At 42.3% G+C, this 12,286-nt stretch overlaps 1 protein-coding gene across 2 annotated transcripts in view; it reads right to left on the bottom strand.

Annotated features, from left to right (window-relative positions):
• The window catches only part of LOC106599824 (arf-GAP with GTPase, ANK repeat and PH domain-containing protein 3), a 219,631-nt gene that overhangs the window by 107,988 nt on the left and 99,357 nt on the right, over positions 1-12,286 (bottom strand). For both annotated transcript variants that reach the window (XM_014191164.2, XM_014191163.2), the window contains exon 2: positions 1,651-1,709. In XM_014191164.2, coding sequence (XP_014046639.1) covers positions 1,651-1,709 — 59 coding nt within the window. The remainder of the gene's footprint in view (positions 1-1,650; positions 1,710-12,286) is intronic.

The following is a 12,286-nucleotide window of genomic DNA, read 5'->3' as shown; positions in this document are numbered from 1 at the left end:
AACAAAGGCTCCTCCAACATGCCCTCATCCCCCCCACACTCTTCCTTCATCCCCCTCTTCTTTAGATCATTAGTGGGTGGTAAAGTCAGGATTGGTTTAATTACAGCGGACTGTGTGTGTGTGTGGTGGGGGGGGGATTAAGCTACCTATCCTCTCCCTCATAATACTTATGTTCTTCGTAAGGAGGAAGTTGGCTTTGGAGAGGACATGAAGTAGTAGTCTATCAAGAACAGAAAAATAGGCCGAGTGGCGCAGCGGTCTAAGGCACTGCATCTCAGTGTTAGAGGCATCACTACAGACCCTGGTTCGATCCCGGGCTGTATCACAACCGTCTGTGATCGGGAGCCCCATAGGGCGGCACACAATTGGGTTAGGGGAGGGTTTGGCAGGGGTAGGCCGTCATTGTAAAATAAGAATGTGTTCTTAACTGACTTACCTAGTTAAATAAAGGTTAAATAAATAAATACAAATAACAAGCTAGGAGCTACTCATAACCAAAACTAACTACAAAAGGAGCAGGGTTTGTGTGAGAACTGTAAAGCTTTGTAACCTGCTGGGTTGTAAGCCCATCATTAATAAGGCTGCTTTATGAGCATAGTTCAGGCAGATGAAAGCAGAGCGGGCACTGTTTGTAAATTCCAGTAAATACTTTTTTTTAAGGATCAGTCTGTGGGTTCATTATCAAAGTCCAGGTTTGAATACGATGTTTTTAATGCAAATTTTGGGGAAGCCCCTACTACACAGTATCAGCTCATGTCCCCCATGAGCGCAATAGCCTACATGTTGAAACGATAACATCTGTCCATGCTTTTGGGAAACATAACTCATATGAATGAACTACTTCTGTCCAATACTGCCATATGGAACTGTGGAAGCAACTGAAGTTCTGTCCCTTCTCTGACAGCAGTCCTTGTCTTTTTCCTGCTGAGTTCAGCATCAGTTCACTTAACCTCTGAAGTGTGTGGCGCTAATGAACACCTTCTACTATATAAAAGACAATGAGCTCGATCAAATTCTCCCTGTTTAGAAAGCATGTTCTTCATAAAAGTTCCCCCATCTGATTTGTGTCTGATTCCCATAGGATCTTTCTGATGTGATGCACGACCCTAACCAATTTATAGAAGACCAAATTACTATGAATACTACTACAGTATTTAACACCAGAACGGTGGAATGAGGCTTTGTGATAATATCCCTATTTATTATGTGAGTGAAGCATCCCTTTCTTCAAGTGTGGACGTGAGCAGTGTGTGTGTGTGTGTGTGTGTGTGTGTGTGTTGGCAGTGGTAAGAACTGTTGTGCCAGCGGCTGGATCAGACCCAGGAAGTGTCACTCGTCTAGCCCAAAACCGTCACTCATCTCTTAGTCTGCTGCAAACCACTCCACTCTCCGCGTCACCATGCCAACGCAAAAAAAAAACTGCATCATTAAAAATCACCCACAATCTCGTTTGGTGCCAGGGAATATTCCAGCCAATTTCTGTACTCTACTCTCTCATGCAGAATGAGAGGAAATGTGTTTGACATGCATAGAGCATGCACAGGCATTGACGTTTAAATCAATCCAATGCTAATGCTGAATTTATCTTCCTCTTGCGATACCAATGTCAGCCGATTAACACGGGCTGAAGTTATGATGAACACTACTCACCACTTTGAGCTCTGGCACTGATCGACTCAATGTCCATTCTTGGCTGTTGACGAAAGAGTCTGGAAGAGAAAAAGACGCAGAACAAACAGCATTTAGTTAAGGTTACTGAAGGGTAAAGGAGGGTGTTGATTCCCGATCACTGTTTCGTGTCATCACCGTTTATTTCTGTGTTCTGTTGAACCAGAGGGGAAAAAACATGCTCTGCTCCCCCTCCTTGACTCTTTGTCCAGACAATGTTTGATGTTTGTTTACATTGCACCGAACATGTACTGTCTGTGGCTTGAAGGGAAGTGGTGCAATCGTGGTTTAAAAAGAGACCTCTGGCGCACGCAGGAACGAGCAACCAAAAACGCACACAGCGAATTCAATTTAATAGCGAGAGAAAACCAGACTTGTTCCTACATGTTCCTCTATTAATGGCAACACATATGGACATTTGACTGGAAAAATCACCATTTAAAAACTAAGTCTAGAAACCCATTCAAGAGAACAATTACAAACTGGGCGAAAGTCAGTAGCATTTTTCAGGTCATAACCAAATACACAGAGAACTCTTCTCCCTCAGGACATTATAGTAAAAGACTCAGGATCTGTCACAACTGTTTGACAAAATACCCCCTTCCTGTTTCGGGTCGCAGACCCTCTATTCCAAGCTAGCGACCCCCATGGAGATACCATCAACAACAGAGAAAGGTGGTGCCGGTGCAGACACACTGTCTCCAGGCAACAAGGGGCAAAACCAGGTGGGACCCATTGTCTACACCAGGAAGACCTACAACACCAAACAAGGCAGCATCATTTAAGTGCACGTTTGGTGCAGCAACAATGTTTTCTCGTCTTGCTCAAAGCAAACAAAGAACATTGATCATCCAGAACAATCATCCAGAAAAATGTATTGAGGATAAACCAATGTTTCAATGACTGGAAAATATACAGTTGAGATTGAAATCATTTAAACAGCCTACAAATAGGGTTTTCAAACTATTTCATAATATCTGGAGATTAAAAAAAAAAAAAAAAGGTTAATTATTTAAAAATGTGTCAACTTAAAAAAATATATATATTCGCAAATGTTGTAGCTTAGACTCATCCTAAGGTTTTTGTGTTGTGCCCAGCATCGGTTGAGACGCAACATTTGCATTTATTATGGATCCCCATTAGCTGCTGCCTTCTTCCTGGGGTCCAGAAACATTAAGGCAGTTATTTTAAAACAAAACAATATACATATATAGAGATATGTGTGTGCTCAAAAAAATAAAGGGAACACTTAAACAACACATCCTAGATCTGAATGAAAGAAATAATCTTATTAAATACTTTTTTCTTTACATAGTTGAATGTGCTAACAACAAAATCACACAAAAATAATCAATGGAAATCCAATTTATCAACCCATGGAGGTCTGGATTTGGAGTCACACTCAAAATTAAAGTGGAAAACCACACAACAGGCGGATCCAACTTTGATGTAATGTCCTATAAAACAAGTCAAAATGATGCTCAGTAGTGTGTGTGTGGCCTCCACGTGCCTGTATGACCTCCCTACAACGCCTGGGCATGCTTCTGATGAGGTGGCGGATGGTCTCCTGAGGGATCTCCTCCCAGACCTGGACTAAAGCATCCGCCAACTCCTGGACAGTCTGTGGTGCAACGTGGCGTTGGTGGATGGAGCGAGACATGATGTCCCAGATGTGCTCAATTGGATTCAGGTCTGGGGAACGGGCGAGTCAGTCCATAGCATCAATGCCTTCCTCTTGCAGGAACTGCTGACACACTCCAGCCACATGAGGTCTAGCATTGTCTTGCATTAGGAGGAACCCAGGGCCAACCGCACCAGCATATGGTCTCACAAGGGGTCTGAGGATCTCATCTCGGTACCTAATGGCAGTCAGGCTACCTCTGGCGAGCACATGGAGGGCTGTGTGGCCCCCCAAAGAAATGCCACCCCACACCATGACTGACCCACCGCCAAACCGGTCATGCTGGAGGATGTTGCAGGCAGCAGAACGTTCTCCACGGCGTCTCCAGACTCTGTCACGTCTGTCACGTGCTCAGTGTGAACCTGCTTTCATCTGTGAAGAGCACAGGGCGCCAGTGGCAAATTTGCCAATCTTGGTGTTCTCTGGCAAATGCCAAATGTCCTGCACGGTGTTGGGCTGTAAGCACAACCCCCACCTGTGGACGTCGGGCCCTCATATCACCCTCATGGAGTTTCTGACCGTTTGAGCAGACACATGCCCATTTGTGGCCTGCTGGAGGTCATTTTGCAGGGCTCTGGCAGTGCTTCTCCTGCTCCTCCTTGCACAAAGGCAGAGGTAGCGGTCCTGCTGCTGGGTTGTTGCCCTCCTACGGCCTCCTCCACGTCTCCTGATGGCGCCTCCAGGCGCTACCGGGCCTGTCTCCTGGTAGCGCCTCCATGCTCTGGACACTACGCTGACAGACACAGCAAACCTTCTTGCCACAGCTCGCATTGATGTGCCATCCTGGATGAGCTGCACTACCTGAGCCACTTGTGTGGGTTGTAGACTCCGTCTCATGCTACCACTAGAGTGAAAGCAAACCAGCATTCAAAACTGACCAAAACATCAGCCAGAAAGCACAGGAACTGAGAAGTGGTCTGTGGTCCCCACCTGCAGAACCACTCCTTAATTGGGGGTGTCTTGCTAATTGCCTATAATTTCCACCTGTTGTCTATTCCATTTGCACAATAGCATGTGAAATTTATTGTCAATTAGTGTTGCTTCCTAAGTGGACAGTTTGATTTCACAGAAGTGTGATTGACTTGGAGTTACATTGTGTTGTTTAAGTGTTCCCTTTATTTTTTTGAGCAGTATTCTTTACAAGATTAAGTTGAAGTTTAGAGTTAAGTGAATAATTTGTATCAAATACAGTGCTTTTAGTTTTTTAAATATTTAGGACTAACTTATTCCTTTCCACCCATTCAGCTCTTTGTTAAGTGTTGCAGTCATTTCAGTCGCTGTAGTAGCTGACGTGTATAGTGTTGAGTCGTCCGTATACATAGCTTTACTCAAAGCCAGTGGTATGTCGTTAGTAAAGATTGAAAAAAGTAAGGGGCCTAAACAGCTGGACTGGAGAATTGTTGGATAGGCTTCCATTAAAGAACACCCTCTGTGTTCTGTTAGCCAGGTAACTCTTTATCTACAATATAGCAGGGGTGTAAAGCCATAACATTTATGCATTTCCAGCAGCAGATTATGATTGATAATGTCAGAATCATCAATCTTATTTATCATCAATCTCAGTCAATCATTAGTCATTTGTGTAAGTGCTGTGCTTGTTGAATGTCCTTCCCTATAAGCGTGCTGAAAGTCTGTTGTCAATTTGTTTACTGTAAAATAACATTGTATCTGGCCAAAAACTATTTTTTCCAAAAGTTTACTAAGGGTTTGTAACAGGCTGTTTGGTCAGCTATTTGAGTCAGTAAATGGGGCGTTAATATTCTTAAGTATCGGAATTACTTTTGCTTCCCTCCAGGCTTGAGAGCACACACTTTCTAGTAGGCTTAAATTGAAGATATGGCAAATAGGAGTGCTCTTGAATACAGGGTGGTTGTCATGTTTTTGCTGACAAATGTACTAAAATGGGAATAAAATAGACATTTCAACTTTCAAATGGTACCACAAAGATGGTTGGAGGTCCACACATCAGAGAATGTAGACTTGAATGGGAATATCTGTTGTTTTAAATTATACTGTCAATCCTCCATAGGAAACCTATTGAAATCATAGAAATATAGATAATAGAATAGACATGACCATTTATGTTGACATTCAACGGTGGGTGGACCGGCAGTCATCTTTGTGGTAGTAATTAGAAGTTAAATTTCAATTAAATTTCAAGGTGTACTAACTCAATTTCAGTGGTCTGAAGCGATATATAATTAATAGAACAGACTTTTCTATGATTGAAATGACACCCACCCTGTATTCGAGAGCATATTGTGTCACAACCGATGGAGGGCACAACACAAAAACCTCAGATGATGTGAAATACGGTCTAAGCTACAACATAATTATTATGTGAATTTTCAGTCAAAAAGTGATTTAATTCAAATGGATCAACCCTTGAAAATAATTTCCTATTTACCCTTGAAAATAGGCATCTAAGAAGTGCACTTTGCCATAAACAAAATGTTTCATTATTTGAAAGCGGTTGTCCAATCCATAAGTAGTCGTGTAAATCGAGAATAAGGGCCTCTTACATGATAATTAAAACATTTGCAGGATGTAGGATCAATTGTTGAAGAACATTGATTTTGTGTTCCTCCAAGGCTAATCGAAGCCATTCCAAAACACCATTAGACTTCACTTGAGCCCCTTTTTCCAATTAAGAAAGTAAATCGTTTTTTTGTTCACTAGATTCTTCCTTGACAAATGTAGTTTTAGAAGCAATAAGGTTGACTTAATACACTGACAATACTCCTGTATACAATAACAGGCCTCGTTGTTATGGTTATTTCACTTCAGTTCAAGATTGAGGAGTGCATCACCCGAGGTGGATTCAATCTGTGTTGCACAGAGTGGTTCTGAATAGCAGTCCTTGTGTTGCTAAGCCCTCTCCCTACCAGTTTGACTATCTTCTTGAACATGTTAGAACATGCTCTTCAAGGCCGATTTATACCCTACAGAGACGGACCATACGGAGCGTAGCGCGGCGTCGCAATGTCGTTTTTTCCTCAGAAAATGGGCGGCTCCTTGCAGTGCACTCCGACATTCAACGTACTCCCGTGCCAAATGAAAATGAAAATTGTAACTTGCTGTATCATTCCTTGCGAAGCCGTGGAGGCAGTGTTGTGTAGTAGGCAATGAAGCTCGCTTGGTTCCTTGAATCTATAGGCTGATTCTGTTTGTAAGCTTTTAAATGATATCAAAAAGTCAACCATTTATATTTTCCAGTGATGAAGACATGAATCTCATGGTATGGTGGATATGCAAAATGGGTCAACTTTGAGCACCTTTTATCTCCTGAATGTTTTGGCATTCAGGTCCAAAAAGTCACTTTCTGACCACTTCTACCATGGGCAAACATGTAAGGAAAGTTTTGTTTAAATCAAAAGGTTTTCTGTCAAAGTGATTTAATTCAAATGGATGTACCCTTGAGAATAATTTCCTGTATTCAAGTACCTATTTATTGGCATCTAAGAAGTGCACTTTGCCATAAACAAAATGTTTCATTATTTGAAAGCGGTTGTCCAATCCATAAGCAGTCGTGTAAATCGAGAATAAGGGCCTCTTACATGACAATTAAAACATTTGCAGGATGTAGGATCAATTGTTGAAGAACATTGATTTTGTGTTCTTCCAAGGCTAATCGAAGCCATTCCAAAACACCATTAGACTTCACTTGAACCCTTTTTTTCCAATTAAGAAAGTAAATCGTTTTTTTGTTCACTAGATTCTTCCTTGACAAATGTAGTTTTAGAAGCAATAAGGTTGACTTAATACACTGACAATACTCCTGTATACAATAACAGGCCTCGTTGTTATGGTTATTTCACTTCAGTTCAAGATTGAGGAGTGCATCACCCGAGGTGGATTCAATCTCTGTTGCACAGAGTGGTTCTGAATAGCAGTCCTTGTGTTGCTAAGCCCTCTCTCTCCCTACCAGTTTGACTATCTTCTTGTTAAGGCAATACATAGGCCATGGTGGCGAAGTAATTACAATATAGCAATTAAAAACTGGAATGGTAGATGTGCAGAAAATGAATGTGCAAGTAGAGATACTGGGGTGCAAAGGTGCAAGACTTGCGTTTAAGAGCAGTTGGAGGCCAAGGAAGGAGAGTTGTATGGCATTGAAGCTCGTCTGGAGGTTAGTTAACACAGTGTCCAAAGAGGGGCAGAATGGTGTTGAAGTATACAGAATGGTGTTGTCTGCGTAGAGGTGGATCAGAGAATCACCAGCAGCAAGAGCAACATCACTGATGTATACAGAGAAGAGAGTCGGTCAGAGAATTGAACCTTGTGGCACACCCATAGAGACTACCAGAGGTCCGGACAACAGGCCCTCTGATTTGACACACTGAACTCTATCAGAGAAGTAGTTGGTAAACCAGGCGAGGCAATCATTTGAGAAACCAAGGCTGTCGAGTCTGCCAATAAGAATGTGGTGATTGACAGAGTCGAAATGGTCGGTAATCTGTTTGTTAACTTGGCTTTCGAAGACCTTAGAAAGACAGGGTAGGATAGATATAGGTCTGTAGCAGTTTGGGTCTAGAGTGTCACCCCCTTTGAAGAGGGGGATGACCGCGGCAGCGTTCCAATCTTTGGGAATCTCAGACGATACGAAAGACAGGTTGAACAGGCTAGTAATAGGGGTTGCAACAATTTCGGCAGATCATTTTAGAAAGAGAGGGTCCAGATTGTCTAGCCCGGCTGATTTGTATGGGTCCAGATTTTGCAGCTCTTTCAGAACATCAGCTATCTGGATTTGGGTGAAGGAGAAATGGTGGGGGCTTTGGCGGGTTGCTGTGGAGGGTGCCAGGCAGTTGACCGGGGTAGGGGTAGCCAGGTGGAAAGCATGGCCAGCCGTAGAGAAATGCTTATTGAAATTCTCAATTATAGTGGATTTATCGGTGGTAACAGTGTTTCCTAGCCTCAGAGCAGTGGGCAGCTGGGAGGAAGTGCTCTTATTCTCCATGTCCCAGAACATTTTGGAGTTAGTACTACAGGATGCAAATTTCTGTTTGAAAAAGCTAGCCTTAGCTTTTCAAACTGCCTATTTGTTCCTAACTTTTCTGAAAAGTTGCATATCACGGGGGCTATTCGATGCTAATGCAGAACACCACAGGAGGTTTTTGTGCTGGTCAAGGGCAGACAGGTCTGGAGTGAACCAAGGACTATATCTATTCCTAGTTGTACATTTTTTGAGTGGCGCATGCTTATTTAAGATGGTGAGGAAGGCACTTTTAAAGAATAGCCAGGCATCCTCTACTGACGGAATGAGGTCAATGTCATTCCAGGATACCCCGGGCCAGGTCGATTTGAAAGGCCTGCTCGCAGAAGTGTTTTAGGGAGCGTTTGACAGTGTTGAGGGGTGGTCGTTTTTTAAAACAATAAACCAAACAACATTGTAGCCTTATTAGAACCCCCCCCAAAAAAGTATTTTACTGATTGACTACCTAAAAACAGCCATAAACCATGTACTTTTTCTTCCTGAGCATAAATGATGGCATTCTATTTTTAGCTGATATGGGTGTGAATACATTTAGCCATTTCATTGAAATTAGCTAACAGTGGTGATGTTTTAAACATGATTCTTCTTTGCACATGGGAATACAACAACAAGAAAATCTCTCTCTGCTATTGCCCCCTTGTGTATGTTGCTATTGGGGGGGTCTAGGATCACATGGACCAGCGAGGGTATCATGTTACAGAAGGTGCGTGTTGTTCCAAAAGAAATCGGAAAACATAAGGCTCTGCAGTTCTGAGTGAGGGAGTGTTTTTCACAAGTGGTAGAGAGCAGTTTAAATGAGGTTGCCACTCATTTTGTCAAGATTACTTAATTTTTTTAAAACGATATAGACAAGAGGACGAATAAAAAAAACACTGATTGTAGCTTTTTTACACAACTCTTCAGAAACCTGTTACAAGAGCACTCTGACTTGAAGAGCTTTGTTGTAAACCGCAACGGTAGATTCCACTTTTCTTGAATCTCTGAAAGAGAGGGGGCCAAACACACAAAAGAAGACACCGGAAATAGACAGGCTATCCAGTGGAATTAAGGGTCATCATACAAATGGGTCTCTATAGTGTTGTTGACCACTTAGAGAGTTAGGAGACCGGGGTGCCACACCAGAATGGAACCTTACGTTATTACTGACCATAACACCACCACTCATTTCTAAAATAACTTTAAAAGGCATGAAACACAGAGGGCAGAAGAACAGAGGAGAAATAGAAGACAAGTAGCAGTTATTCACTCAAAGCTTTACCTGTCTATCTTTTATAAAACCATGTGACGCATTGTTTGTGCTACACATGTTACATACTAGGCCGATATGCTGTGGCTATCCAGATTGTAACATACAGGGTGGCAAAAATAAAAATAAAAAAAAAAGGACCCCCTCGCTACCCAGAATGCCTGCGGAAACAGAACAGAACGAGCCCCAACGTCAGTGATGCACCCTCCAGAGGACACCGGAGCCCTTGTTTGTGTGAGATGGAAAACTGCAACCGCTTGTTTGTCGTGTTTTTTTTTTTACCTCACCGCTCATGTCCACTCTAATAAAAATTACTATTCAATCCCAGGGCAGTGAGGCACGATTAGTACCCCCCCTAATTGAGTTCTGAAAACAGAGGGAAGGAAAATGTGAGGAAAATACCACTCTGTTTGAGTGTGTGCGTGCGCGGGAGTTTTGTGTGTGTTGTGTGTTGTCAGTGGGGAATGAGAGGGGAGGACAACCATGAGGTCTAAACCTCCACGCCGCTCTGAGGCCAAGATATTTTTTCCCACCAGCTAGAAATTACAGAGTGTGAATTTAGCTTGGAATAAGTATTTTTACATCCTTCATTGGTAACCACATAGTGGGTTGTTACCCACTGCCATTGCCTCTGACTAGGCCTAGGGTATAATTACCCTGAGCAGCAGCTCCATTGTCATAATTGTTCCTGAATCATATCCCTATCTTGTAACTGTTATGGCTCTGCAGCCCAATTCACAAAGCTGTCGACTCAATTCTGCTACAGCTCTTATCTGTAGAGCTCTGCAAATCTCTGAACAGCAGAATGTAATTTCACTCTAAGGGGATAGGTAAGTGACAAACAGAATCACTAGTGATGCAGACAGAGCGCTGGATGAGGTGGATGCTTGCCGACCTATCTATCCCATTGTGGAGGGCTATAGCAAAGCTGACTTAAGGGTCTCATCTAAGCTTTCTGTTGCTGAAGGCTTGGTATCAACCATTTCCTCTGAGCTAAATTGGACACCGGTGTTGATATGAATTCTCATTTAACCCGAGGTAAACAAATTGGATTTTTGAGAGATCTTTTGTTCCTTGGGTTCAGTCTTAGCTGACTCGATTTAGTAGAATATGTAGTAATGAAAGTTAAATTGACATATAAGCTAACATTTTCTGTAACCCCAACCCCACGTTAACAACATACCATAAACATGGTTCTGCACAAAGGAGGGTTGTCCAACTCTCAATCAAATCAAAGTTTATTTGTCACGTGCGCCGAATACAACAAGTGTAGACCTTACAGTGTAATGCTTACTTACAGGCCCTAACCAACAGAGCAAATGTAAGTAAAAAATAGGTATTAGGTGAACAATAGACAAGAAATAAAAAACAATAGTAAAAAGACAGTGAAAAATAACAGTAGCTAGGCTATATACAGTAGCTAGGCTATATGCAGTAGCGAGGCTATATGCTGTAGCGAGGCTATATGCTGTAGCGAGGCTATATGCTGTAGCGAGGCTATATGCTGTAGCGAGGCTATATGCTGTAGCGAGGCTATATGCAGTAGCGAGGCTATATGCAGTGGCGAGGCTATATGCAGTAGCGAGGCTATATACAGTAGCGAGGCTACATACAGACACCGGTTAGTCGGGCTGATTGAGGTAGTATGTACATGTAGATATGGTTAAAGTGACTATGCATATATGATAAACAGAGAGTAGCAGTAGCGTAAAAGAGGGGTTGGCGGGTGGTGGGACACAATGCAGATAGTCCGGGTAGCCAATGTGCGGGGGCACCACTTCATCGGGCTAATTGAGGTAGTATGTACATGAATGTATAGTTAAAGTGACTATGCATAATAGTCCGGGTAGCCATTTGATTACCTGTTCAATGCAAATAGCCTCAGGAACTCAACTTTGACCTGTGTACTGATACAGAAAGGCGTTCTTTAAACCCAGCCTTTATCTCTATTGTGCAATTCTGTCATCACCATAACATTAAAGTGGCAATCAGCAGTTGAAAAAAATAAGAAAGCATATTCACCGCCCCTGTTTTGATAAAATGGTGAGGGATGGGGCTGGAGAAATGTAACCACTCTCAAATTCATAGACAGGGCTATGGATGCAAGAACTGACTATCCATGATAAAAACAAGTATAGTTTTTGTTTACATTTACCTTGTTTACAAACATTGGAGTAAGTTTCTATTTTTTTTTATATATATTTTAATATTTTATACAAGTTTATATTTTGGGTTCTGACAGGGTACAACAGTGGAACTATGCTCCTGAGCCATTTATAAATTATATTCTTCAGGAATCAATGGGTACATATCATTCATCTTATAAGTGCAAAAAATGGATGTAGCAACTTCAGATTGGCCCTTTAAACACCCCTAACACATCATTTGGGAGGTTCTCTCAGACTCCAGCATGTCAATGGGTTTTGATAACTTGATTCTGAGAAGCTATTTCCCCTGAGAGGTGAGTTGCAGCAGCATAGTTTGAGTCTCAAGCAGTCCTGGGGAGCAGAAAAATGTAGCTGGGGATCTGTGTGGCAGCAGACGCTCAAATAAGGAGTCATATTCAAGTATTAACGGGAGCCTCCATATCCCATCTCCTTCTCGACTGTCTCTGACTAACTCATTCAAAACCCCCTCCCCCTCCCTCCACTCCTCTCCCAGCAGGTGGGTTTGCATTATCACACTGTCAGTGCTGTTT

The sequence above is a fragment of the Salmo salar genome, chromosome ssa03 (genome assembly GCF_905237065.1).
Source record: "Salmo salar chromosome ssa03, Ssal_v3.1, whole genome shotgun sequence".
NCBI classification, from domain to species: Eukaryota; Metazoa; Chordata; class Actinopteri; order Salmoniformes; family Salmonidae; genus Salmo; species Salmo salar.
The sequence above is the reverse complement of the archived record's forward strand: the minus strand, read 5'-3'. Positions and strand labels throughout refer to the sequence as shown.